At 44.0% G+C, this 27,969-nt stretch overlaps 1 protein-coding gene across 1 annotated transcript in view; it reads left to right on the top strand.

The window, feature by feature from the left end:
• Window positions 1–27,969, top strand: part of NT5DC2 (5'-nucleotidase domain containing 2) — a 64,896-nt gene that overhangs the window by 2,125 nt on the left and 34,802 nt on the right. The window contains exons 2-5 of the mRNA XM_075006003.1: window positions 13,449–13,633; window positions 15,244–15,318; window positions 18,320–18,375; window positions 23,483–23,576. Coding sequence (XP_074862104.1) covers window positions 13,449–13,633; window positions 15,244–15,318; window positions 18,320–18,375; window positions 23,483–23,576 — 410 coding nt within the window. The remainder of the gene's footprint in view (window positions 1–13,448; window positions 13,634–15,243; window positions 15,319–18,319; window positions 18,376–23,482; window positions 23,577–27,969) is intronic.

Genomic DNA, 27,969 nt, shown 5'->3' with positions numbered 1-27,969 from the left:
TTGAATGGTGAATGTTTGCGATACTGACTACAATAGAACATGTTGAGATTTTGGGATCAGTGTCATGTTTTCGATAAATCTTTTAAAAAAAACAAAAAAAAAAAACAACTTACGTTAGGAACAGCCTTTTCCCCCATGAAACATGTCTGTTGTTGCATTTCCACACACATACAATCAGTGCTTATCAAGGTGTAAAGATAAACTCTGCCTGTTTGGTAATTGACTTCTGGAGGTTGCCTGGTTCATTAATTATACCAGTTTTCCCCCCTAAAAGAGATTTTAATGCTCTTTGCTGACTGAATGAGCTGGAACAGAATAATATATAAGGGAGCTTTTGTTATGCACACACGAAACAGCAATTATGTGGGGTTGGTGCGGGGAAGCACCAGGCATCAGAAGTTCACAGCAGTTTTGTTGAGCGCTGGTGTGCTCTACTAGCATATGCATTTTATTAAAATATATGTCAGAGATGCACACTCGGAAGAATGAGGTGCATAGGAATAATGAGTAACAAAAATCTCATGCTGCTGGGGATAATCTTGATTACAGCTGAGTTGAGAAGTTTAGTTCTCTTTCCTTCTTACAACCCCATCGAGGCCTAATCACTAACAATACTGTGCATTGTCTCTGTGTGTTCTAAGAATTTTTTCTTCTTTTTATAAAGGAAATTAAAAATCACTTACTTGCTGCTGTAGGCAAAAAACATCAGGCATAGTGAATGAATAATCTGAAGCAGTGTGTCAATTCCTTTTGTTTTCGGACCAGAGTCTAAGCGAGTGGTATCTGATTGTTTGTTGAGTTAATGATACTGAGGTTATGGTACTGAATTCTGACAAAAGTGGAAAACAAGTGAAGATTTGGCTATGGAGAATTAGAGATGTCCATTTCCAGGTATTGCTGAAGAGGAGAGGATAATAAATTGAAACTTTAAGTTAGGTTGTTGGGGCTGACTAAAGCCAGTGTTTAATTTGTAATGAAAGGAGCGATTTCATATCTTCATAGCTGATGCAGCAAGCCCAGAGATGCCCGTGCTAGGAACTGCCAAGTCTAGAGGTGCTAGGGCTCAGCCCTTTCAGTCAAGCTCTGGTGCAGATGAAGCACATATTAAAGCAGGGATTTATGGAGCGAAGGCATGCCATGTGAGTTTCAGTGGCAAATTGTTTTGAATTTAATGATATTTTGGAGATCGCTTGCAGACTTGCCTCCCAAATCTGTATAATAAACTTAAGGTGAGGTCAGATGAGGATGCAAGGGTGTGATATCTCTGGGAGAGCTTTAGTGCTTTTGAATACGTTATATTGAAGACACCTATGGCTGAGCTGGGAGGTGATGAGTTTGGGGCATGCACAAAGGCCTGATCTGGAAAGGTCCTCCTAGACGGCTATCGTTGGTCATAGTTCCAAGCTGAGAAGGGTGCTTGGCACCTTGAAAGATGAGGACGAAAGCAAGGAAAAGGCCATAGTAGCTAAGATATGGAAAACGTATCATATCTAAGGCTATGCCTATACTAGACACGCTATCATCTTGTTGAAAGAATGGGAGGCACTAAATAAATCCAGTTTAAATACTTGCGTTTGTTATGGAAAGAAGCGCATGCAACAATAACTGATAAACAATTTTCGCTACACCAATTTTCAGAAGAAGATTTCTCCCCTTGACACTTCTTAATCCTTGCCACTCGTAAGGAGCTGCAGGGTCCATTGTGACCCTGGAAAGTACCGTTTTGCAATTGCACAGAACAAAGCCCTGGAATATCAACCCTGTGCGGCCGATCTTTTGTGGTGGTATAGACCTAGCCCAAGTAAGCATGGAAAAAATGATGCAGAGCATTGGAGTCTGTGGGTGCTGTGGAGTTATTGTTGCATGCACTTCTTTCCATGAGAAACGCAAGTATTTAAACTGGATTTATTTAGTGCCTCCCATTCTTTCAACAAGATGATAGTGTGAAATATGAGCTTATTGTTTGTTTGTTTGTTTGTTTGTTTGTGTTGATCCTTGTACATTGTAGAAATGTCTTTCTTTCCCCTGGTGTATTTTCTGAAGTGTTGTGAGACTCTCCTTCAGATTAATAAACACACTCTGCCAGCACTGCCAAAACGTCAGAGCCAAAGATGCATAACCCATGGCAGGATATATTTGGCACCTAGTATGATTGGATGTGTTTCAAGTCAGTATAGGTCATATGGGATCCTGAAGCTTTCACTCATTTTTCAATAAATTGCCCAGCTGTTCACAACTTTGCTCTCATTTTAGGTGTTATTTTTCTGTGACCGTTGAGGGATGTTGTTGTGCAAGAGCAACACAAGTTAGAAACTTAGAGGGTGTTTTTAAATTAGCACCAGCAGCTGTTCAGTATTTCAGATGACTTGTCATATTTAGTGGGTGAAAGGTGGTGCATGCATTTTAGTGGTTTCAGAAGTGCAAAAGAGTATCGAACAAGTACCCTGAGATGTGTGCAGTTTCATCACAGGGAGCATATTCATGAGTTGATAAATCCCCGAGCAGTCATGTTTTAACATGGCAATTGGTTTGCTTCCCTAACCACAGCAGAGTTAGTAAGCAATTGTAATAACGAGCTATGCAAATTGTGACTTTTTTTTTTATTTCCAGAGTTTGCTCTTTTGCCCATGCAATAATTATGGCCTAACCGATGCAGGCGCTTCCTGCATAAAAGGCTGGCTAGACAGTGACTAGCGATGATGTATTTGCTAACTGCAAAATGTTGCAGGATGTCCGTACAAAGAGCAATCCTGGTTTTAGGCAGTTCATGAGAATCATTTTTCGCTTTTCTACTATTTTAGCCGCTCGTCTACTTTTCCAAGACTCATCTGTTTAAATGTATTGGTCGGCACTTTGGGGCACCAAGCAACACAGTGTTTACCTGCCCTGGAATGAAGTCTTTCTGGTGCTGACCTAGTGATTTAAAATGTAAATTGAAGGACTAGCCTTTTGCACTGTATGCTGAGCTCTTCGCCTAGTGCAGGGGTGCTCAGACTCTGACCTTGGGCCAGTTGTAGTGGTGACGTTCAGAATTGCGGCTCTCAAACGATTCTATTAAGAGAATTTGTACATGATTGATTGAAGATGTGGTGCCTGAGCCAGGCTGTACAGTTTTTAAATGGGAGTTTCAATAAACCCCATTGCTACTGGGAGGATATGTAGGTGCTACCACCCCAACTGTGCCACCGTCAAACTGCTATCAAGTGGGGAAGGCTCTTAGGGCCTGGACTCTTTTTCGCTGATATGGTGGTTCCCAGAAAGTCAGGCTCTATTGCCTTCCCTGCCAGAGAGAGCAGGATGTGGACAGGGCTAGCTCTGCCCTAGCCTAGGGGAGGAGCTAGCAAAGAATTTTGCTCAGGTACAATTTTTTACCCCCTCACACTGGGCAACTCAGGAAAGAGGGTAGAAATTGAGAACTAGCAACCAATTATGACCCCTAGATTCTGTGCCTGATTCCCAGCCCCACAATGGGTATACCTTGTACTTGCTGGGGACTCCTCCTGCTGGTAGACAACTTACAGATGAATAGTAACAGAGAAAGCCGTACAAGTCTATATACTACCAAAGCAAAAAAAAAGCAATCAAGTAGCACTGTAACAAAATAATTTCTTAGGTGATAAGCTTTCATGGGACAGACCCACTTGTTCAGACCAAAGCCATACCAGAACAGACTCAATATTGTTTTTTCTTTTCCTGTGCCCTTTTGGAGAGTGGCAAAGTGGTAAAAGACAAAGAACCTGTTCCAGAGTATTAATGATAGTTACGTGACCTCTTTGAATAGGTTCAACCCTGTGCTGAGAAAGTTAGATATTACTTCTCTAATGGGTTAAATAAGAAACACTGTACTTGAGCATTAACTTTTTGAGACCACGGAACACCAAACAATAGTGTATTTTGTGCGGAACACCTATGAAAATTTTCTTAAAAAATTCAGACCAGAAAAAAAGCAAACACCGCCCCCCCCCCCAAAAGCCAAACAGCAACATATACAGCAAAAACAAAATGAAGTAATTTAATCAAGTATCGTAACCGTGAAGAAGTAACATTGTATCTGGGTTTAATATCAGAAAATATATACTATCAGTATATGATATCGAAAAAAGTGTCAGACGCTCCAGGGCACACCTGTGAGTTGTTGATGGAACACCAGTGTTCTGTGGAACATACAGTGGACCCTCCTGAGTTATGCTTCTGCGCACCATCACATAACTCAAATTTCATGCAAGTCAAGGGAGATCTGGGAACCTGGTGGGAGCCAGGGAACTGATCAGCACTGGGCTTGCGGGGACCAGGAAACTTACCAGCACATCAGTGCCTGATTCCCAGCTCCCCACCACTCTGGATGCCAGGGGCACCTTCTCCCCGACTTCCTCCAGCTGGGAGAAGCTGGGAAGAAGCTGCATTGCCATGGCTGTCTGTCCCCCAGTTGGGGGAAGCCGGGGAGAAGTTGCAGGGGCATGGTTGTCTGCCTAGCTTTCCTCAGCTGGGGGAGCTGGGTGGGCAGACAGCTGTGGCAGAACAACAAGAAGTCCTGTGGCACCTTATAGACTAACAGATATTTTGGAGCATAAGCTTTCATGGGCAAAGACTTGCTTGATCAGATGCCTGAGTGGGGGCGGGGGGTGGTTTCAGAGGGGTATTTAAAGAGTGGGGTCCCAGTAAAAGGGAGGGCCAGAGCTGACAAGGTCTATTCAGTCAGGGTGGAAAAGACCTTTTACTGGGACCCCACTCTTTAAATACCCCTCTGAAACCACCCCCCTACTCATGCATCTGATGAAGTGGGTTTTTGCCCACAAAAGCTTATGCTCCAAAATATCCGTTAGTCTATAACGTGCCACAGGACTGCTTGTTGTTCTCAAAGATACAGACTAACACAGCTACCTCTCGGAGCCATGGCAGAGTGGCTTCTCCCTGGCTTTCCCCACAGCTGGGGGAGCCAGGGCCTGGGGTGGGAAGCTGGCAGAAGAGCTGTGCTCCCACCAACCTCCAGCCCCTAGGAACCCCAGGATTTCGACTTGTGCTCACCTCATGTTAACCTAAGTTAAGCGCAAATTGAAATCATGCGTATCGGGGGGGTTACTGTAGTTTAAGAAACACTGCTTAAGCATGCCTTCTGTTGCTTTGCAGGGAGTTCCATAAGCATAGCGGAATGAATTTGGAAGAGCAATACTTCCTGGCTTGTAATTGGTTAAATGCAATTCCGAAGTGACCTCAGATCCATGTTCCTCATGTGCAGTCACCTATACACGCTAAGTCTACACTTACTGGGAATATCAATGGCTGCTACTCAATTTTAGGTATGCCAATTGCGTACCTAAAATCGACTTTTTGCGGTTGTTGACATTGGTCCCTGTCTTCACTGCAGAATGTCAACAGGAGTGCGCCTTCCACCAAGATCCCTTAATCCTTGTGGCTTGCAAGGAGTTCCCTGTTCGACATTGATCCCGGACCATGCCCTTTCTTGCATGCGTGAAACAGCCCCCCGGAAGGTTGATCCTGAGCATTCGATCATCCGCGGCTAGTGTAGATGTAGCACAAATGTCTTAGGCTGTTAAATATCAAGCAGTGTGTGACAGGAGCGGGGAAGCGGTTCCTGTCAGGGGGCAACAGCCTGACTGTTGCCACCCCTGGCAGGAGCCGTTTCCTGCCAGGCTGCCATCCCTGACAGCTGCTTGCAGCACCAGTTCTCCCAGCTGCCCGCTTCCCCACCCCCTGTAGCCAGCCAACCCCCAATTTACGCAGAATTTGATTTACACAGAGGTTGCCCAGGATGAAGCCTCAGTGTAAATGGAGGGATTACTCCAGAGGGATGGTTCACTTCAGGGTACTAGGTACGAAAGAGCCCTGACATTCTTCATTGGTAGGGATCCTGCTCTGGAGAGTGCAGGGACTCCACTTGAAGGAGTAAAAAAGATGAGAATTTGCCAAACCACAATTCTCCAATTTCGGCTAAACTTGACTGATTTGAAAGGCCTTCAAATAGCACTTAAATGGAAAGTTTTCCAGGGTGAGCTGCCTGATAACTCGTTATAAAAAATAAGTTGTTGGTAAAAGTGTCCAGGGTGCTGTTTTAAGTGTAAAATTAGACTTGATATTTTTCTAAAAGAAACAGGAAATTCTGGTCTGAAAAAAAAAAGTTTATCCTGAGATGGCTTGGTGTGGCGCTCCTATCAGTCATGTTTGTTATATCAGTGAACAGCTTGTCATCTAGATACATTTTAGGCTATCACTATATCCTTTGGAGAATAAGGCCATGACATGAAGCTGAGTCTGGCTGCTTGCATAACAGAGAAGTGATTTTATAATGAAGCTGATAGGCATACCAGGCCTGTGTATTAACCTAATATGTGTCTGTGCAGTACGCAGCCTTCCTTCAATAGGCATCATGGGTTAGCATCTGGAGCTTTAGTTTTAAGACTCAATCGTAGATGTGGAGAGAGACACGTACCTCATGGAAGATAAGATCTTTTATCCAGAGCCAAATTGCAAGTTTTCTTTGCCTTAACTAAAGATGGCATTGGAGAGAAGTATTTCGGGGAAGGGGGAAGAGCATAGTATGCTTACCTGAATGGTTAAATACTGTTGTGTGGTAGAAATATTGATGTAATTTTGGGAGCGATCCAAGAGTGCATTCTGTGGAGCACAAAACGATACAGCAAAGAAGATGAAAATGGAAAAGGTTTTCTGTTACAGTCCTGGATCCCTTAGGGTTTTTAAGTAAGGGGGAAGGTTGTGTGTTATGCGAATGCCAGTGGCATGGATGACTACCTTTGGTGTTTGAGTGCAGTAAGTTAATGGGTCAGCATGGGATTGGGAGAGCATCATAGAGGCAATGTGGGCTTGAGTGGAGAGCGCTATATTCAAGAGGTAAGTTTCAGAGAAACTCTTGATGCCTGGAAGGTCGTGTTCTGTGGCAGCTGTGCACTTGTGTGGAGAGATTCAGATACCACCCAGGTGATGAGCAGAGCGCCCACAGCTAGGTGTTGTTTCTGTAGGTGAAAACAACAAGAAGTCCTGTGGCACCTTATAGACTAACAGGTTTTTTTGGACCATCTGCTTTGGTGGGCAAAGACCCACATCGTCTTTGCCCACCAAAGCTTATGCTCAAAATATCTGTTAGCCTGTAAGGTGCCACAGGACTTCTTGTTGTTTTTGCCAGTACAGACTAACATGGCTATGCCTCTCATACTTTTCTGTAGGTGGTGTACTTTTGTACATGCCTCAATGCATGTGTGTGGAAAAGACTAGAGGGGGCATTAGTGGTAGATGCCTGTTAAACTAACTAATTCCAGTTTTACACGCACAAATTTGCTCCCTATGCCTAAAGAATCTCAAAAAGGGTTGTATCCTTAGGTTTTTAATATAAGTTGCCAGCAGTTTTATTTTTAACTCGATGACACTCGTGGAGTGGCTAGCTATGGAGTTGCCCCCGCCCCCACCCCCAGGACAGTCATGGCTCAGGCCGTAGCATTGCGTGGGTTTTTTTGCCCACCGTCACAATGCGTTTGGAACATAATGCTTTGCTAATTATAGAACTGAAGGGCTAGAAGTTAGTCTACCTGTGGCGTTGCAGTCAGGGGGGTCGCGGGGATGTGTGATACTGTAAGGTTCAGTCCAGAGCAACGGGGCTGCAGCTCTGAGTTTCTTAAACGCTATTCTGATGTGGCCCTCTGCTGTGACACCAATAGCCAGCAGTCAAGCCTGCAGAGACTTCTACTGCCCAGGTATTATTGTTTTGCATAGAGATGCCAGTGCTCACCACATCCCAGACTTCCCCAGAATCATCTGCTGAGGTTCTGAAACCCAGTGCTGGCACAAGACATAAAAAAAAAAGCTAAGCAATTGCTTAGGGTGGGGTGGGCAATGATTTTTGATGGGAGCCACGCCAAGAACTTGGAAAGTGGTCAAGGGCTGTGCTCCTCCATGATACTAATGGAGGAGGTGCAGGGTCTGGGATGGAGGTTGGGCACAGAAGGGAGCTTTGGGGTAAGGGAATGAGGTGCGGGCCAGGGGTGGTGGGCTGAGGAGGAGTTTGGGTGCAGGAGGTGGTTGTGACTTGGGTCTGGGCTGTGCGGGGGTGCGGTTGGCTTCAGCAGAGAATTGGGGTGCAGGAGGAGGAGCAGAGGCTTTGTGTTATGTAGGGTGGGGCGGGAATGGGGGCGTGTAGAGGATCGGGAGGAGGCAGGTGCTGGGGTTCTAGAGGCAGGCTCTTGTTAGATTTACCTGGGTGACTCTGGCCAGCAGCCCAGCAGATTTATTAGGCAGGGGCCAAGTGCCTGAGGGGAGGGGTGCTTCACGCCCTGCATGTTCTTCAAACAGGAAGTGCTCATGGGCCAGAAACCAGCTAATGGGATTGTGCAGGGGAGGGAGGCAGCACAGGAACCTTCTCCTCTCTCCAGCTATTGCAAGACAAGCTGGGCCCTTCACTGCTTTTTCTGAGAGTTGGTGGGGAGGGGGCAGGCATAGAGCCTGCCTGAAGCTCCCTGTTGCGTCCGCAGGCTGGATCCAGAGGCTTGGTGAGCTGGATTTTTGCCTAGGCCTGGGTTAGGGCCTGAGCTGCTCAAGGAAGGGCCTCCATTCTCAAGTACGTTTGGTGGGGGCCCTAAAAATATTCAACAAGTAAAAGGAGTAAAGATACAAATGGTTACAAACGAACACTTTTAGGAAAATTTGTTCCTAAGGGTGTGCCCGCACTTAAAGTGCGACAGCTACGCTGCCGCATCCACACCGTTGCAGCACTTCCAAAGAGACGCTGTCTAAGCCCATGAGAGGCAGTCCATTTGCAATACATAATTCTCTGTCCATGAGATAACTAGGTTGGTGAAAGAATTCCTCCATCAGTTTAGTATTGTCTCCATGGGGACTTTAGTTGACTTAACAAAGCCTCTCGGGTGTGGATTTTTCCACTGGCCTAGTTTTCTGTTATAGACCTGCCCTAAAACTCCTCTTTAGGAAGATATAGTCTTTTTTTTTTCCCCTGAGCAGGTATCTCACCCTTATTCAGTATCCGAGACCATGAAGGATCTGGTGTTCTGTCATGTCAAGAACTCTGGCCTTTTGATTTTCCCCAAGTGTTGGACAGCTCTAGGATTCTCTCTCTTTTCCCCCCCCCCCCCCGCCCCTTCATTTTTTTAAGATCAGTAACCTTTGAAATTTGTGCTTTGAAAAATAAGCAAAGACCAAACTCCTCTCTCCTATTCAGTGTAGATGCTGTGCTGTCTTCCCGGAGTTCATTAACTCTGCTTCAAGAGGCAGGAAGTTTTCCTGCTGTTCTTCCCTTCTTCTTGACTTCCTTTCTCCTTGTTGATTTGTATGCAAATGGGTCTTTCCTTGTTTCGATTTTGTAATGGTTAATTTACATTGGAGACAGGTAGATAACTGAGTTTCCTCCTGTGTGGGGGAGAGCCTGATTGTCCCTGTATTTGTGGTAGACTTTAAAATCTTACGAGGAATGAGGGTTACTCACAGATGTTGTGTGGAGGCATACATTTCCCAATTATATTAATCACCAGAGAATATCAGGCTTTCCTAAAAAGTTTATCAAGTGAGGTCTTTATAACACAGTAATACTGTATGCCATCTGGTTCAGATGCTTATCTTTGGAGGTTCAGGTCCCCATCTCTTTATAGCTTAGAGCAAGGATGGGAAACCCACCACCCACAGGCTGGAGCCAGCCTGCAGTTTGCCTTGCTCCAGCTCTGTCCCTGTGCTGGCTGGTAGGCTCTACCCCCATCTCTCCCACTGCCTGGGTATCAAAGCTGGGGGGAGAGCACCTGCAAGTGCAGGGTGTTGCAGAGTCACTTGCACCCTCCAGGCAGCTGTGCCTAGTAGGTGCTCCAATCCACGGCCCCCTCACCTCCTCCATCCCCTCAAACAACGAACTCCTTATTTGGCCCTGCCTCAGAACCTAGGGAGCCCCACGAAGTCTGTTAGCTCTGGGTCCCCCAGAACAGAAGAGTTAATCTGGCCCGAGGGGTAAGCCCCGAGCTGTGGTGCTCCTCTTTCTCCAAAGCATGAGGAGGTTAAGGTGAGTGTGTTTAATTATTTTTTCTGCTTCTCAGTTTTGGGCAACATCTGAGGGTTGTGGGGTTCCCCCCCCCTACTTTCACTACTTAGAGGCCAGGTCAGTGAGGGTTCTCTCTTCTTCTCAGTTGTGTGTAGTCCCTGAGTGATATCTCTGTGCGTCAGTGGCCACCTACCCCAAAAAAGGTTCCTCCACCCCTGGCTTTGAGGCTCTCTCCCCCACTTCCTAGGTGGATGGTTTGGCGAGCCACCAAAAAAAAAATCAGCATAAGACACATTCTCAGAGAGGTTACGTTCTCCAAGTTCTTCTCAGGGTGGGAGGAAATTGTTGAGACTTCCTCTAAACAGAAATATTTCTCACCTCATAAACAGTCATCTGAAATATTAGTTACATTGCTTGTTTTGATTTTTAGAAGATAAGTGAAGGGCGCCAGATGTCCACAAATGCATTCACGTTCTTTAGCCTTTTGCTGGAGCTTTCTCTCCGGCTTGTGATCTGGAAGAGAGCTCTTGTTTTGTGGTGCAGCCACCAAGCTACCTTCCACTCCACTTCGGAGGCTTGCTTTCCGTAAGAATGACCATAGTGGGCCCATCTAGCCCATATGCCTCAGAAGGAGTGACAGAACAGGTAATCCTCCAGCAATCCCTCATTGTCATCCTTTTCCAGCCTCTGACAGACTAGGGATGCCATTCCTACCTATCCTCGCCAATAGTCCTTTATGGACCTTTTTATTGCAGTTCTGCTGCTGTTCTTGCGATATAGGAAGAAAATCAGACCAATTTGTAGCCAGGAGGTAAAGTACATTCTCATAATGTTGCTTTTTCCCCTTAAAAATAACTAAAATGCTGCTTTGTCTGCATTTTCTGTTAGTGATCGCTTGTCTGCACTGAGTCAACAATAGGTGTTTTTCACAGGATGATAGTGAGCTTCATTTTCTATAATAGTAACAAGTGTGTTAATTGGAGCCAGTCTGTGCCACTCTCTCTAATGTACAACAGAGCTTGATTTGCTCCAGATTAGGAAGAGGGGTTTAGCGTGTGCCCAGTGGAATGGGAGGCTGATAGCACTGCTCAGGAACTCCAGACAGAGGCTCCTCTCTCACCAATCTCGGGTCTCATTTGCCCATAAGGGGGAGTTAAACTTTTATGGCTTTGATAGTAATGCCACTCAGAGAATAAGTATATCTAGGAGTAATGTGGAAAGTGATGGGTGATTTGCATCCTAGAGAGAAATTTCCTTTATCAGCCGGGTTGGGTGACCCACTGTCCATCATCTGACTCCAGCCATACTCTATGACCACATATATTTTCTGGGACCCACCCCAGATCCTTACCAGTGCCAATTTCATTTTCCAAGCGCAATGGATACACAGTCCCGGGTGGATGTAGTGCTTGAGTTAGGGGTATCCCTGAGGCAATCAGATTTTTAGGCCCTGGGGAAACAGGCAGATCTGGCATATGTACTCCTTGCTGTGTAGTTTCATTCTGGGCATTCACCCACTCCCCTTTAGACTACTGATTACCAGTAATTCTGAAATTTAGGGGTTTTGGCCAAAGGGAGGCAGGAGTTGGGACAAGCTGTAATGGTAGGAGGCCTTCTGAGCCTCTAATAAGCTGTTCACATATCCAGCCGTCACTTGCGTTGGTGAGGGGGACAGTTTCCTGCAGGGCCTCCCGATAAGGGTGGGGAAAGTTGTATGCTAAGGCTAGTCTTACTGTTAGGAGAAGGACAACAATCCCCATCTTATTATAGTATCTTAAATCTCTAAAATAGAAAGGATGGTAATAGCACAGTAACCAGTAAGTAAATAGCACAGCAGTCTCCTTAGTTAAGCTCAGTCATTTAGTATTGTTTGGCTTGCCTCTGCCGGCACTCTTCAAGGAAGAAAACACCTGAAAAACATCAGCATTGGTGTCGTAAATCATAAAACCATTCATAAACATATGGGGAAGGAGGATAAGTAATGTGCTGTATTGTCTCTTTCTCCCTGCCCCACTCCCTCCTTCCACTGATCCCTGTGTGGGTAAAGTTAGGGAGCCCTATGTAAAGGAGTAGCACTTACAGTTGCCATTGGCAAGCTTGAGGTTTATCTTCCCGGCTTTGGTGTGGTATTTCTGTTGCCAGCTGAGGGAGAGGATACATAAGAGCTCTGAATGACCAGGCTATTTAAAATCTTTTTGTGCCGTTACACAGCTCAGCTAAATGTTGCACTTGTGATTGACTTAACGTGTACCTTGCTCCAAAGCTGTGGTGGGCAGCCAAAATAGACTTCATGAGTGGCCTTCCTTCACCTCAGTGGACTGCAGCAACCTGTGGCCCACTGGTGTTCTGCCTGCAGCCTGAGGACCCCGCGTGTGCTCCTCTTCTCCCCACGCCTCTCATGCACCTGGTCACTGGAGCCCTGGACTTCCTACCCTCCCTCCCCTTCTTTCCCGCACTTTTGGAGCACCACAAATCCATGCTCTGTCCCTGCTACTCCCCAGCCCTCCCAAAGCTTGAACATCTGTGAACAGCTGATTCACAGAGTCCCTACTTCCCCTGCTCCCTTGAGGCTCCAGTGCCCCAGTGTGTAAGAGGCCCAAGGGAAGAAGGGCAGATGAGGAGTGCGCAGGCCGCAAGTGGAGCCCTGGACCACACGTGGTGTGTGAGCTGTTGGTTGCCCACCACTGCTCTGAAGTTACAACATATTTACAAGGTCGATCTGTTTTGGGAGTAGTTTCTTTGCTTCACTCTGATAAACAATCTTTATCAGCTTTAAACTCAAGGAGCCTAGTCTAAGTGTGTGGGTTTTTTTTTTTTAAAAACTGCTTATCTTGGAGCGCATGGGGAGTGGAGGGAAGTAAGAGGAGAGAAAACAAAATAACCCGCAGGACTGAATAACTCTTGCATGAAATCTTTTTCTAGTTCTGTGGCAAATGGATGGCAAACAGTCTAGACCTTTGGTTTAATTATTCTGGACTTCTTGGAACTGATGTCTAGATTGTTCATATTTTAACACAAAAACTATAACTTCAGAATACATTCTTAGCTATCCCACAGTATGTCCAGCTGCTGCTATGTACGGCTAGCTGCTGAGATCCAGGAACTTGACCGGTTTAAATCCCCAAATCTGTTTTGCTTAAGGCTATGTAGAAACTTTACAGAAATCCAGTAACTTTGTTTTTGAAAATGCAAATGTTAATCTTGCTGTTTTAAACAGTTGCCATATTCACTAGGCATGGCTGATGGCTGGAAACTTTACAATGCCTTTTCATGTGGAGTATTGTTTTAGTTTTTACATAGCAGAGGTACAAATCTTTTCGGAGGGTGCGGGGGGAGAGGAGGCAGCAGGGGAAATGAACACTGCTCTACTAAGTAACTGCTTCCAAATCAAATTTTTTTTAAAAAATTTAATTTGTGGCTTTTTTTCCCTCTCTCCCTCCAGATTTGCTTCCACCAGGAGTCTGCAATCTCCTTAACCCTGCGGCTATCTACGCAAATAATGAGATCAGTTTAAGAGATGTTGAGATCTATGGCTTTGATTATGATTATACATTAGCACAGTACTCTAATTTATTACACTCTATGATATTCAACACTGCCAGAGACATACTAATAGAACAGTATAAGGTAAACATCTGATAATAAGATGGGTTTATTTTATTAATCTTACTGCTTTCTTCTCCCCAAAACCTTTTGGTAAAACATTCTCCGTGAAGTTCACTGGGTGTGTAGAGAGAATTGTCAGTGATGGTAATAGCTATGTAATTATACTTTTAAAGAAACAGGCACTCTGTTTGCTAATCCATCTCCCTTGGGATTTATTGTAAAAGTGAAAATGTCTGAACATCTTCAAAGAGTTGCTCCTATATCACTTTTTTACACACACACACAAAATTCTCTTATCTCCTGTACCAACCCTCCTTTCTGCTGTGAGCTCTAGATTAGAAGAAGGGCCTCAGCTTGTCTTGGACTAATGTAACCCAATAAACAGGTGGTGGTTTGTGTTTGTTTTGTTTCTATAATTAGAACAGTAGCAAGGAAATGCAGTATTTGTATTTAACAGTTATATGGGATATAATGTGTCTTTTAGAGTAATTTCCTAAATACATTATTGGATGTGCCTCTGTTCTCTTGTTTTGGCAGGTTTATGTTTATATTTAAGAAAAGAAATGTAAAGCTGAGCACTTTAGTATGTACAAATTCTGATGTGTGTGACTTAAGCTTCAGTATTTTCCCTGGTGTTCCAAACATCTCAAATAGTTTTCAATGGCATTTTTTTTTAAATTCCAGCTTGTGTTACGGTCTCTGAGATCATAGTGTTGGGTTTGCGGTATGAGCCTACATCTTTATTTATCATTCTTTAGGTAACCCATGCATACAGAATAGGATTTATAACATTCAGAATGAACAGTTGGCTCAGCATGCGCTAAAGAGCCATGCTATGTCTGACATGATGAATGTGGCATATAAAAACAAATCACTGACCATACAAAAAGGCAGTCTGGGCAGAATTTGCTGGTGTATGATGGCATAGATACCAGCAATTTCAAATAGGGAATGTATGATATTGACTAATACCTGTATTTACTAGGGCTTGGAAAACTTAGCAGGCCCCTAATAGCCAGAGACAGCTGTGAAAGACTGGGCAGGGAGAGCCTGCATTTGTCAGGCCCCAGGGGAACACTCTCAAGAGTCCCAGCCGCTGGGAAGGGTAGAGGATATTGGGATATCTATCCCATTGTCTAGCTCATGGGTGTCCAGCCTTTTGGCTTGCCTGGGCCGCATTGAGTGAAGAGGAATTGTCTTGGGCCCCATATAAATTATATAATATAGTTAATGTATATAAATCACATAATAATGTTAAAAGTTTACGATCTCGTGGGGCCGCATTACTAGCTGTCCAGGGCCGTGGGTTAGACACACCTGTTCTAGCTGAAAGTGTCTGAAACTTGAAGCTCCACTCCTTCTAGCAATACTTTAACCATTCTCCAGGCTCCTGCCTGTGATTATGTGAGAGAGCAAGGGCTGCAGAAAGATTTGATTAATCAACCTTTCTCATGCACTCTGCCTTTTTATCTCTTTTAAATATATTTCACGTGTAGGGTGGAGGGTGAAGGGATTTGAAGGGGTTTGGGCCTGATTCTGTGTGCTAAATTCTTTAGTCTCTTATCAAAGCTGGAAAGCTGTCTTTAGTTTCCTGGCACAGCTTCGCTGACTGACTTCTCATGACTTTCCAGTACCCAGAAGGACTCAAGAAATACGATTACCTTCCTGGATTCGCCATCAGAGGACTTCATTATGATGTACAAAAGGTGACTGACACCTTGAATTTCATACTTGCTTTCCCTTGTACATTGAGTTATGTGAAAGGCAGATCAATGCTATCTCTTTCCTGTAATGACATGGGGTCAGAACAGCTTTCAGAAGAGTCTCTGGGTATTGTTGTATCTGTCCTTCCACAGGTTCTCTTAAGTTGTAAATTCTTTGGGACAAATGGAATTCATATAAAAAAGGCTAGCTACAAGGCTTCTCTCTCTCTCTCTCTCTCTCTCTCTCTCTCTCATATAACTCTTAAATCATTGAAGACGGTAGCTACAGCAGAGGGTGGTTTTTTTTTAAATTTGTACTAGTTCTAGTGCTTGTCTACACTAGCCCCCTCCTTGGAAGGGGGCATGTAAACAAGTGGAGGAGAGAAAAGCAGTGAGGTGCTATGCAGCACCTCATTAGCTTAATTCTCGCCACAGGAACTTCACGCCGGCAAGCCATGTACCTGCGCAACTTCAAAGTTCCCTTGCTCCCAAAAGGGCACTTTGAAGTTGTGCGGGTAGTTTGAAGTGTACGCGGCTTGGAGCGCTTCGCAGCTGGCAAGTTCGAAGTTCCCACAGCAAGAATTAAGCTAATGAGGTGCTGCATACACAGTGCAACACCTCATTGCTATTCTCTGCTCTGGCTCATTTATGCGCCGCCTTCGAAGGAGGGGGCTAGTGTAGACAAGACCCTAGTATTGGAAATAGTGCCAGAAACTCTCATTAAGCCTTTGTAGCTTCTCAGACTTGCATTCAGAAGCCCTGCGTAGTTTGAGAGGTGTATGCACCTTAGGGGCATGCAAAGGAAGTGCGAGCTTTTGTTTTAACTCTCTTCAGTAACTTTAGATAACCATGGGCAAGTATAGTTCTGAAAAATATGGCATCACTTTGCTACAGTTAAATAGCTTGATATTCAGTGGGGAGTTGGGGAGGGAAGAGGCAGAGGCAGTTTCTGGGGCAAAGTTAATCTAATTTTGATAATCTGGTTATTTCTGAATTAAGTAAATTTAATCAATTCACTGAAATAGAGAAGGTACCCCTTTTAAAGAGGAACAAGGACATTTTGGGTTTCCCAGGCTGTCTTCACTTCTACCTCAGCTGAGCTATAATGCTAAAACTGACGTTATGGCACAAGTCTGTGCTGAGTATGGGCTTCTGAATTCACAGCAGAGAGGTTGTCCAATTGTTTTCTGTGTTCTGCTGGCTACTATCCAAGCACGGATTTCTGAAATAAGAGCACATGTTGTTCATGCATCAATTAAACTGTTCTTTCAGTGGGTGGGTAGTAGCATGGGCTGCCTCATTTCTTATTTTAAAACACATGAAAATCAAGCCCTGCGTGAATGGAGCATGCTGCTTTATTTAGTTGACAGTCAGTGGTTAGGCTAGACATATCGCAGTATGCTAGATATGGGGGTGCCTTTTAGTTTAGGAACATTAGAGTCCAAAGTAATTTGCACTTGCAATGATGAGAAATGAATAATTCTTGTACTAATTATCTCTGATTTTCACAGCAGAACTGGGTTAGTCTCAGAAGCCACATTTTAGTTAAGCAGTTCCATTGTGGTTGTTGCATAATGTCTGGGGGAATAAAAAAGAAGGGGGATACCTTATCAATAAAGATCAATACAAAAAGAGGGCCAGTGTGATGATCCCATTCTGGTACAAGAATGGGAACTGGTACATGGTCTAAAAAAGTAAGAAGAAAATAAGATTTGGCATGAACGTGAATATTAGTTATGAGTAAGTAAAATGTGATGTACTACAGCTCTCCTTACACACAAACCCCACCCTAGCTATGTGTACACAAGGGATTGTCTTAATGCAAAAGAGCTATTGTACTCCCTTTTCTACATGCCACCTCCTGAAAAAGATTTTGAAAATAGGTCCTGAGTTGGAATGTAATAGCATGTCGTGCTTCATGGCATTTCCCTGTGATGCTTCAATGAAGAGAAGGGATTTCTGCACAATTTGAAAATACATTCAGATTAAGTTAGTGCGACAGATTGAATCGTAGGTGTCTCCTTGGGACTGTCATCGCTGTGCTGGTTATATGACTGAGCCTGCCTGCTCTCTGTGGTGGCCAACTACCCTCTTGTGCTGGGTTTCCCCAACAAAGGCACAGAGTTTGAGTAACAGGGCCCTCCACCGATCCCCACCAAAGCAACACAGCCACTGAACCTGCTCAGCTCTGGGAGGGCTCAGCTATAAGGCTGTTGATGGCAGCATCCAGGAATGCAGCTTTTACACAGCAAAAGCTCATGTGAGCCCCTTTCATCGATTAAAGAGCGGGATGCACAGTGGTTGATCCTCTCTCTGCTCCCCTTCCCCAGTAATAATTATTTATACTTGGCTTGACAATGAACACGTTTTTTATTAAATATAAAAAGTAGCATTTAAGTGAATTGCAAGTGAAAACAGATCACAGTAAGTTACTAAGCCAAAATAAACAAAATACACCAATTAAGCCTAATACACAATGAGCAATTTTCTGAGTATGTTCCTCACATCATGTCTCTAGTTCAGATAAAATTTTTCAGGTAGTTTCACTTGTTCGTCTGTTCTCTGTGGCCTGGGTTTACAGCTTTTTGGAGTTCTTTGTTTTCAGGTTTCTTCATGTGTCTCCTCTTAAAGCGGGGAGGCAATTTTGAAAGCCAGTTAAAGACAAAAGACTAATGCTTTCCATTCTTTAAATGGGCTTTCCCAGGATAGGACCCCTTGGTTTATGCTCTCCATACCCATGGAGAAATAAAAGATTCAAGATGGATTCCAGCACTAGGTAGCACGGTCATGTGTTTTTCTAGGACCAGTCATAGTTTGGGCTTACAGGGAAAAGAAGACCATCTTTGAGTTATGCATATTTGTAATCCAGTTTTCATACAGCATGGGGGCCATTTTAATTTCTCATTTTCTTCTTATTTCTTTGGGACATCACTAAACTTAATTTGTTGTGGCTACATGCATACCATATACTACCAATGATTACTGTGCACTTTTGTCTCTTCAGAGTCTTCTGATGAAGATTGATGCTTTCCATTATGTCCAGCTGGGAACTGCATATAGGTGTGTCAAATGTGAATGTATTTTCTAAATTCTCCAAGGGCTTAGCCTGAAGATGGAGTGCAAAATCTCACGTCTGCAAAGCTCTTTTTATTTTACGTGCAGAAAGCAACGTTCTCTAGCTTATCCTGTCTCCACTTGCTGAGTAATGATTCTAAGCTGTTGCCTGACGTGCAGTTGCAGGTGGTTATTCTTTTCAAGCATTGAGAGCCAAGTGTGGGAGTGCAAATGTAACTTTTTTTTATGGACAGTGACACATCGGATCACTTACCCCACCAAGTCTGCAAGTTGTTGCACGGTCTACCTAGGTCAGCTTTCCTGACTAAGTCTTTGAACTAAGGAAAGTCTCCCTCTCGCCAGAGCCAAGCATATCCTGACAGGAGCATGCTCAGCAAGCTGGAAAGTTGTTTGGATATTAAAATTGGAAGGTAGATTTTTAGCTCCATTAGCCTGAGGCATTTTTCATGAATTGGGGAAAAAGTTGAGTGAAATGCAAAGTAATAGGGAGTACCTTTCTTAAACAACTGCATAAGTCCTTGAATAGAGTATTGGTATGTAACACACAGGTTGCTTCTGCCACTCTTTTCTTTCTCAGGGAGCCGTGTCATGGAAGTTGGATCGACACACTTGGTATAAAAACTCCTCAGGTTCTGACCTGGCCTGGCTGTGTAAGCAAGCATAAGTCCTTTGCACTGACTTCCCTGGGAGACTTGAATCTGTTCAGCACCTGACAGGGTTGGATTTGAAGGCTCTCCTCTTTTAGAAACGAGGAGGCTGGTACAGCGTGGTATAACAAGCAAATACTCCAAAGCAAAAACGTCAGAAGCCCATCGGAGAACATAAAACAATATTTTACACTTTTTTCTTTTTTTGTTGGCAGGAATAATTAAATATTTTTTTTCTGAATGAAATTACAGGCAACTAATGGCTAATCTCCACACTATACTTTTAAACTCTGCTTTGGGCAATGATTCTGAAAATGAGAGAGAGTGAGTGAGATATGACAATGATGAAGTTAGTCAAACAATTCATTTACACTGATGGAGCATGATGAAGCTTCAGTATTTTGTCCTTTCTGTCTCTCTGCTCCCCCTCCCTCAACTCCCATAAACAGGAAACAGGTGTCTGAAATAGTAAATAGTCAGCAGGCTCCCCACTGCTGGCAGCACCTTCCATGACAAAGGTGTCTTATGCTTAGCTGTGTACAACATCCTTGGATGAGAAGGGCAAAATCAATGTTGCATGGAGCTGTCTAGACTGGGACCTAAACAAACCAACAAGTGTGTGTCAATGTCCTCTTCCTCTCCCGCCGGCTGCGGTGAGATCCCATCTTCAATATTTTTGAGCCACTGTTGTTTCTGGGCTCCTTCATCCCCAGCCTCTTTGAGGGGAACAAGGCCAGAAGTTGCTGACCAAGCACAGTGGTCCAGGCAGGGAAGGTGGCTAGAGAAAGCTGCCATGAGCTATTGAGATGAGATTGGGGTGAAAGTGTACCTCAGCATTACAGTGTGGGACATGAGTGCACGCAATGAGAGAACTTTTTAACCCTCTTGCCTTAATAATTGCCCCTGACTCTTCAGCCCGTGTTGCAGTTGACAGGTGGCTTCAGTCAGCTCTTGTGTTCCTTTCCTCACATTTCAGCCGCTCTCTAAGAGAGCAGCTCAGTGATGCAATATACACAACCTTAAAAAAGGGAAGTTTGTTACAGCCGTGCAGTACAAGTGACCTTGATCTCCAATTAGTGCATACATACACATCTGCTGATGGTGGAGTTGCTTGCTGATCTGAAGTCATTGGCTACATCTACACTACAGCAATCTTTCAAAAGAAGTCCTTCCGGAAGACCTCTTCTGAAAGAACTTCTTTCGAAAGCACGTGTCCACACAAAAAAGCAATCTGCTCTTTCAAAAGAGAGCAGCCACACAGTCCCCACTCTGTTGCACGTGTAGGCTGGGGTTAAAAAATCAGGTGCCATGAGAACTGTTCTTTTGGGGGGGGAGGGAGGAAGGCCCGTGGAGTGTCTACACAGATTTCCTTTCGTAAAAAGGCACTTTTCCTGAAACCAGAGTGGAAGAGCACTTTCAAAAGGAGCACCGCATTCTTTTGATTTAATTTCAAAAGAATGCTTTTTGTGTGTAGATGTTCCGCTGGATATTTTGAAAAAGCCCCTTTTGAAAAATATTTCAAAAGAACTTGCTAGTGTAGAGACAGCCATTGTGTTTACCTATTCCGCTTTGTCAAACTAGAATTGACAGGGAAGAGGAAGCTTTTAAATTTAAGGGATTAAAGAGCTGACTTTTGAGGTCCTAATTTGGTCAGATGTCTACTAATTGCAGTGAGTTTTATTTTAGATTTCCAGTAGTGACATAAGTGTCTGTTGGAAGTCATAGGCTCCCTTGGTAGTTCTTAAAAACAGCTAGTGGGAGCAAGGACAAGTTTAGTGAGAGCAAGAATTTGGCTCTAAACAGTGCTATAGCAAAAGTAAGAAAATCCTCTTTTTTGGGGGGAAAAAAAATTAAATCATCCTGGCTGTTCTATTAACTTCTTTCAAGTGGCAATATCCTATATATTTGAACCAGACCTGACCAAGTCTGAGAGATTCTGCAGTTAGGGAATTATGCTGCACTGGCCATAAGAAATAAACTTTGAGTTTTTTTGTTGTTAGTGTTCTGTATTACAAGAAGTGCTCATAAAATGGTAGCTTTTTGTTTCCTGAGATTTTTGTGTGTGGAAGTTGACTGTGTCTTAGTTCTGGAACAATGCCTTTTTGCAGTTAAACTCGAGATTACATTAAAACCGCAAGACTACCAAAGGCAGAGTTCCAAAATCAAAGAATTTTGCTTTCAAGACTCCTTTGTTTACAGTCCCCAGGCATTGCGACAACCTTCACTGAACCTGTGGAATAAGGTTATTTCAAATCACTTTTGTAGAGCTATTTATATAAACGATGGAAATAGTTAAATTTTCTTTTCACGAATAAGGTCACTAAAAAAAACACAAAAACCCTCAAGATAATGTTCTGATCTGTTGAGTTAGAAGAAAGGCCCATCGTTGGCTTGACAAGTAAATATTTTGCAAAATAATTACAAAAATACCACATAAATGTGTGCATCATCTCCACATCTGCAGACTAGTCTTACATAGCTTTTAAATCTTGAAGGCCTAGTTGGACACTAGGGGGCACATATTGGGTAAGGTCTATCCAGGTTGAATGGTCTCCTCCAGAGAAAACATTAGCTGACGTAAACAGAAACAGGAAGGGGTAATTTAGCTCAGGGATGGGCAGTCATTTTTGATGGGGGAAAGGGGAAGTGGTCAAGGGCTGCACTTTTCTATGGAAGCAGTGTGGGCTCGGAGGAAGTTTGGGTGAAGGAGGGGGTTGTAACCTGGGGCAGAGTATTGGAGTGCAGGGTTCAAGGGCTATATGGATCCAGTAAAGGATTCTGGTATGAGGGAGGGTGCAGGAGGTGGGAAGGGAGTTAGGGTGCATGAGTGGGTGGGGTTCCAGAGGCAGCCTCTGGCCATGAGGCACTTATTTAAGCAGCTCCTGGCCAGCAACGCGTTCAGGCAGGCTTCCCTGCCTGCCACCAGCCCAAGACCACTCCAAGTGGCTGGCTGTGCCATGTGGCTTTCTGTGCTGCAGGGCAGGAGTGGGGAGAGGAGAGGCTTCGTGCACTGTTCCTACCCTCAGAAAACTCTCTCAGCTCCTATTGGCTGTTTTCCAGCCAACAGGAGCTGAGAAAATGTGCTGGGAGCATGGGACAGAATGGGAAATCCTTCCTCTTTCCTCAGTGCAGCACAGAGAGCCATCGGGAGGAGCCGCAGGGGCAGCTTAAAAGGTTTGGCAAGCCAGGTCTTCCCCGCCCCTGCTTTAGCTTCTGCTCTGAGTTAAAAAATATCTGCACAGGTTACACAAAGCCACGTGAAACTTTCTTACACCATCACATTTTCTTGCTGTTTTTAAGATCATGTAATACGATAATTACCTGAAGCTGTAATTATACAGGGCTGACTAGTTAAGATTGTACGTTGATCTTTGGTTGGTACGTGTGTTCTGTCCCTGAGAATGAGACGTACTGGAGAAGTCTTTCATTAGTCTGACCTAGTTGTGGCAAGATGAAAGCCAGACATATCTGTTCAATAGTGCTTGCTCTCTGTAAAATAAAAAGATATGAAACTGGAATCTTTCTTTGCCATGTTGACTAAATCAAGCTATAGGCTATTACCTGCCTATAAATACAGTAAACTGCAGCCCCTGCAGAACTTGAATTTTCTTGCAAGTCTAGGGGAGCCAGGAACCAGGCAATAGCCTGATTCCCGGCTCCCCTCGCCTTGCAGGAGCCGGGAAACTGTTCAGCCCACCAGGGCTGGTCAGTTTCCTGGCTCCCAGAGTGACAGGGAGCTGGGACCCAGGAGGCAGCCTGGTTCCAGTCTCCCTGCTGCTTGCAGGACCTGGGAAACTGACCAGCTGGTCAGTTTCCTGGGTCCTACAAGCCCTGGGGAGCTGGGAACCAGGCAACAGCCTGGCTCCCCTTCACTTGCAGAGAGGGGAAACTGACCAAGACAGCAGCCTTGGTCAGTTTCATGCCTCCAGCCATTGGAGGTGTGCTGGGAACCAGGAACTGCCTGGCTCCCCATTCCCCTCCACTCCTTGGAACCAGGAAAGTAACCAGGGCTGCTACCCTGGTCAGTTTTCCTGGCTCTGCAAGCGGAAAGGAATCGGGAGCCAGGCTCCTGCCTGGTTCCCAGCTCCCCACCACTCTGGGGACCAGAAAACCGCTCCTGTCAGGGACAGCAGCTTGGCGCACAGCTGCCACCCCCACAAGAGCAGTTTCCTGTCCGGAGTGGCAGGCGCATCAACCCAACATGTGTACAACTTGGTGTGTCTTGAGGGCTTACTGTACCCTGTGGAAGATGATCTCTGCCCTTTCAGTGATTGTGGGTGAGTGAAATGCCAGCTGGTGGTAAAACAGACTTCATGCTAAGGTCCTTTTCTTCTCTCTCAGGCTTAGAACTTTATAGAAGATGACCAGTCTTTCCTTTCTTCCCTCTGGTTTGCACCCACGGGTTGCTAACAGTAATGCGATGTTTTTTGTAACTTGTTTTGCAGAGGTCTGAAGCCGGTGCCTGATGACGAGGTTATTGAATTGTACGGTGGTACCCAACACATCCCACTGTACCAGATGAGTGACTTCTATGGCAAGGTATTGTGGGCAGCACTTCAGTGTGTGTTCTTTAAAACTCATGTGGTGTTTTTAATATCAGTAGGGAGCCTTACTATGTAAGGAGTAAGTGAAAGTGATAATGGCATCTTCCAGATCAGAAAAGGACAGCACTTGCCAGTTTAACCACATTCTACTTCAGTGGAATTTACCTGAGAGCTAATTTAAGGAGGTATAGAAGCTGACTGCCAGTATAAATATTTCTAAAAAATATTTGGACTGAATGACCCTTGATTTGGTAACAAGGCAGGGTGTATTTCACATTCAGGTCACCCTTTCAAGTCTAGCCTGACTCACAAGTCATCAGGCCATCTAACAGCAGTTGATATGTGCAGAGGCAACCTTGGCATGTGTTCTCTAATGAGTGAGCATCCCAGCTCACTGGAAAGCTCAGTTAGGGGTGGACATGGGCTCTCCCTGCTCTGAGGATAGAGACCTTCCTCTCAGGCTTGTTAGTTGGCACTAAATGGAGGTTTTTAAATTACACCGTATCACATAGCTGGAACTCTGAATTTTAATTACTAACAAATGACTGGCAGGGTCACAAGAGGCTCATGAGAGGTTCGTGTTGGCTGATAGCCTCAAATGGTCAGGGAGGCCACCCCATGCTCCAGGCACCTCTGACTTTGTGACTGCTGGGTGACAGGAGACCGATCATGCAGTAATTGCCTGGTTCTATTCACTTCCTTTGCAGTGTCTGGTGCCAGCCTCTGTCAGAGATACTGGGCTGAATTGACCATTAGTCTGACCCAGTATGGCCTTATGGAATAGTCTAGAAAATATGGTAAATATTTTAAGGAGAAGCTTTGGACAACAGTATTGAACTTTTTGCAGTCTGAGAGAATTCCATCAGAATTTCATTTTTCATAAATATAAACCAGTCTTTCATTTTTCCCTGTTTGGGGACTGTCCCCCCTCCAATCACACCAACAGCGCAAAGGGTGAATGAATATTTGTATTTTAAAGTAATGGAATGGAAATGCCAAAATGTGCAAGCCTTGAACATTTGAGTAAAGCTGATTGCATGTGTTCCTTCTGAGGAACTTCATAAATGTTAAATATAAAAGGTATGTTGCATTTAATATTTCCGTTTGGCTTAACTACTGTTTCCACAGTGAATGCACATCAGCTAACCTTGAGGCCTGTTTATTATTCATGGGTGTGTGTGTGTGCGGGCGCACAGCACAGCCAGCCAGAGAAATCAGTCTGCCTTCAGCACTGCATAGGGCTCCAGAAACTGGTTTTAATTATTCTGCGTAGATCAGATTCATTGCGTGTTTAGGGTTTTGCACAGTCAGAGGTCTGGTAATATTAAGTTTCTTCCACTGGAACCTTCAAATTTGTCTGCATTGGCTGAAAGGGAGATGGGTTGGAGTCAAATGTTCTTTTTGGAGGAACTGTCTGCCTTTGTGCCATGGAAGCTTTGGGGAAAATAAGTTCATAAATCCCACCCTAAGCCTCCTTTCAAACCCTGAGTGAGTTCTTCTGGCGTAGGTGAATCATCTGGCAGCTGAACTGCAGGCTTCCTCAAAACATTCCATACCCCTTTAAGTCAAGCTGTGCTACATCAACAGCCCAAGGTCACTTTGATTTTGCTATCATGAGAGAGGCTAATCTGAGCTGTTCGTCCTTTTGGAAAAGCAAATATTTTGTGTCTGAGAATTATTCACAGCTCTAACATTACTTGTACGTATGTCTGTTGTTTAGAATGTGAAATATCTGTATTCACAGTAATGATAAATGTATTGCTTTCTGGGGATAGCAGATTGCTAACTTGTTTCAGACTCACTTGCCCTAAGTTTGAAGTATAGCTACAGTAGTAGTTGTGCTCTAATATAACTAGCTATCTTTCTTTGATCTGAGATGCATTATCAGTTTTTTCCTAAAGTTCCCATTTTTGACACCAAGGCTTGCTTAAATTCATCCCTCCTTTCTGAAGGATACTCTTTCTTTGGTGGTGAGCAATGAGGATGTGGCTTTTTCAAGAGTCAGTCACTGATACTCTGTGCGTGTAAGAGACAAGGTGGGGAGGTAGCCTCTCTTCCTAGACCAACTTTTCTTGGTGAGAGACAAGATGTTGAGATTACAAAGTTCTTTTTCAGTTCTATGCGTGCGTAAGACACTTGCGAAGACCCCACAAATATCACAGGACATACTCCCAGTCCTTATTGGGGGAATCGGGACTGAATTTTGCTTACCTGCTGGACGATAACATTAATAAGCTAGTAAGCTGATGTCTGGATCTCAAGCATGTAAGCAATTTATTACATCCGTTAAAATATATGTATAATGCTTTTTTCTGGCTCCTTCTAGAGACAGTCTTTTGCCTTGAGGTACAGTGAGCTAGCTCATCAGTTTGAGAGTTGAAGTTTATTTTACAGAACTAGAAAAACTGGAATTTTCCCTCTTCGAGTTTGTCAAAACTGTATAAACAAGCTGATGGAACTAATCGTAGTCATAATTAAAAGAAAAGTCTATTTCTTATTCCCTTCCTGACTTAATATTGTTATTCCAAACACATCAATACATGTTGCATAGGATTTGTGTCTGGAAAACTTCAGGAGATCCAGCAGAAATTGTTTCTGATTGAGCAAATCCTGCTTGCTGTGTCTTTCGCTGCTGAACGCAAACTTTTTAAACGTGCTGTGTCTGTAGCGTACTTTGAAGAAATTACTCAATTCTGAGCTATCGGAGACAAACTGAATTAAATTCATAATGAGGGAACTGGGAGTGTATTAGAATCAGAAATGTAGACCATTAGTGCAAAATTCCTATAAGCTCTTCCTGAGGATCTAAAGCTAATGTTTTCTTGTGCTTTTTCTGAGTGCTTACTGATTTGCTTCTAAACTCTTGAAGTTCATCACACATGCTTGCCTTGCTGCTTGGTTTCTGACCTGGGACTGTCAGGTCTTCGTTGAAATCATCGTGTACAATTTTAAACTTCTTTACTTTGCTGTAAAGGAGGAAAACAAATTCCCCCACAACCTCTCATTTCATAACTACAGTGGATCTCTCTTCAGTGATATGCATGTATGGGTCAGAAAGCTAAGTAAGGCAGGAAAATAAACTCAAACTCATTTGTATTCTTTGAGTGTCATATTTGCAGTGTCCTTTGAGCTATGAGACGATTAGGATTGACCTGCCTGTTAGGATTTGCATGCCTTTACGTGTAATATTGGGCTCTGCCTTCATTAGCTTTTTTAAGCCTACAAGGGAGAAGCATTGGAGTAGAATGAGGCTTAACTGAAGTACATGAATTACGTCGTGGAGGTCATAGCTGAAATAGATCAGTCCCACCTCCTTGTTACACAGCTCCCATAATATGGGGAGACGTATTCAGTTACTCTATGTAATGCACTATAACAAGGTCATGGACTAAATACAGTAATTAGATTTTAAAAGAGACAGGGCAACTCTAGGACCAAGTTAAAATATAAATAAACCACTTTGTGGTGTTATCTGATAGATTTCAATGTCGGGGGGACCATCATGAGTTCCTTGCCATAAGATTCAGAAAGGAATTCTTCATTTCTTGACTTTTGCTGCATACATGCATTATACAGGGTTTTTGTTTTCCCTTGTAGTATCATTTATTGATCTCTGGTAAAGGCAGGACATTACTCTTGATGGACCAATGGTCAGATTAAATTTTGAAAGTCAGTATTCTTGTCTTGGTACAGCCAGAAGTGCTTTTGTGCAACACATATAATTAAATCTCTCCTTTTGAAGTATCAAAGTAGTAAAAGTTGTTGCATTCCATCTCTTAATAAAGAAGGTGCTGTCTCTTGGATGAGCTGTAAAAACTGTCTTGACTAGTTCTGATCAGTAAAAATCACATCACACATTTGCAAGAGCAAAGGGCTCAATATGACTCTCCTAGCCAAATTCCTATCTAAGGTAGCTAAGTTTAGTCAACCAAAAATGCAACACTCTTATAACAGATATCGCCTAAATGCAGTGGAAGAACCAGTGAACTCTGCCAGCTGGGGTGAAATAGAGCAGCATCCTCTTAACTCTCTGTGCAGGTTGCCTGCGTAAAACACTTCTTTGTGGCCTTGTTTGAGGAGTTGACTCAGTTGCCTGCATTAATAGCTGGCCCCCATGGAAGGGAAGGAGAAGCAGCTCTCATTGAGCTCTGTGGTGGTGATTTTTTGTCTTCTGGGATGGGGGACACTTAACACCTGGAAAATGTTTCTGGAAGCTGTCATGTGCCTGGTGTAAGATGCCTATGGAGTCTAGGCTGGTAAGTGGGCCACATGAATGGCCCTCCTTCATATCAGTAGGCAAGATTATTGTAACCAAGATGGTCTTGCCAAGACAGGATAGATCACCTTTTAATAGTGTCACTGTGGGTGCTGCAGTGTAAGTTTCAGGT

Source organism: Carettochelys insculpta, chromosome 11, assembly GCF_033958435.1.
Source record: "Carettochelys insculpta isolate YL-2023 chromosome 11, ASM3395843v1, whole genome shotgun sequence".
Lineage (NCBI taxonomy): Eukaryota > Metazoa > Chordata > Testudines > Carettochelyidae > Carettochelys > Carettochelys insculpta.
The sequence above is the reverse complement of the archived record's forward strand: the minus strand, read 5'-3'. Positions and strand labels throughout refer to the sequence as shown.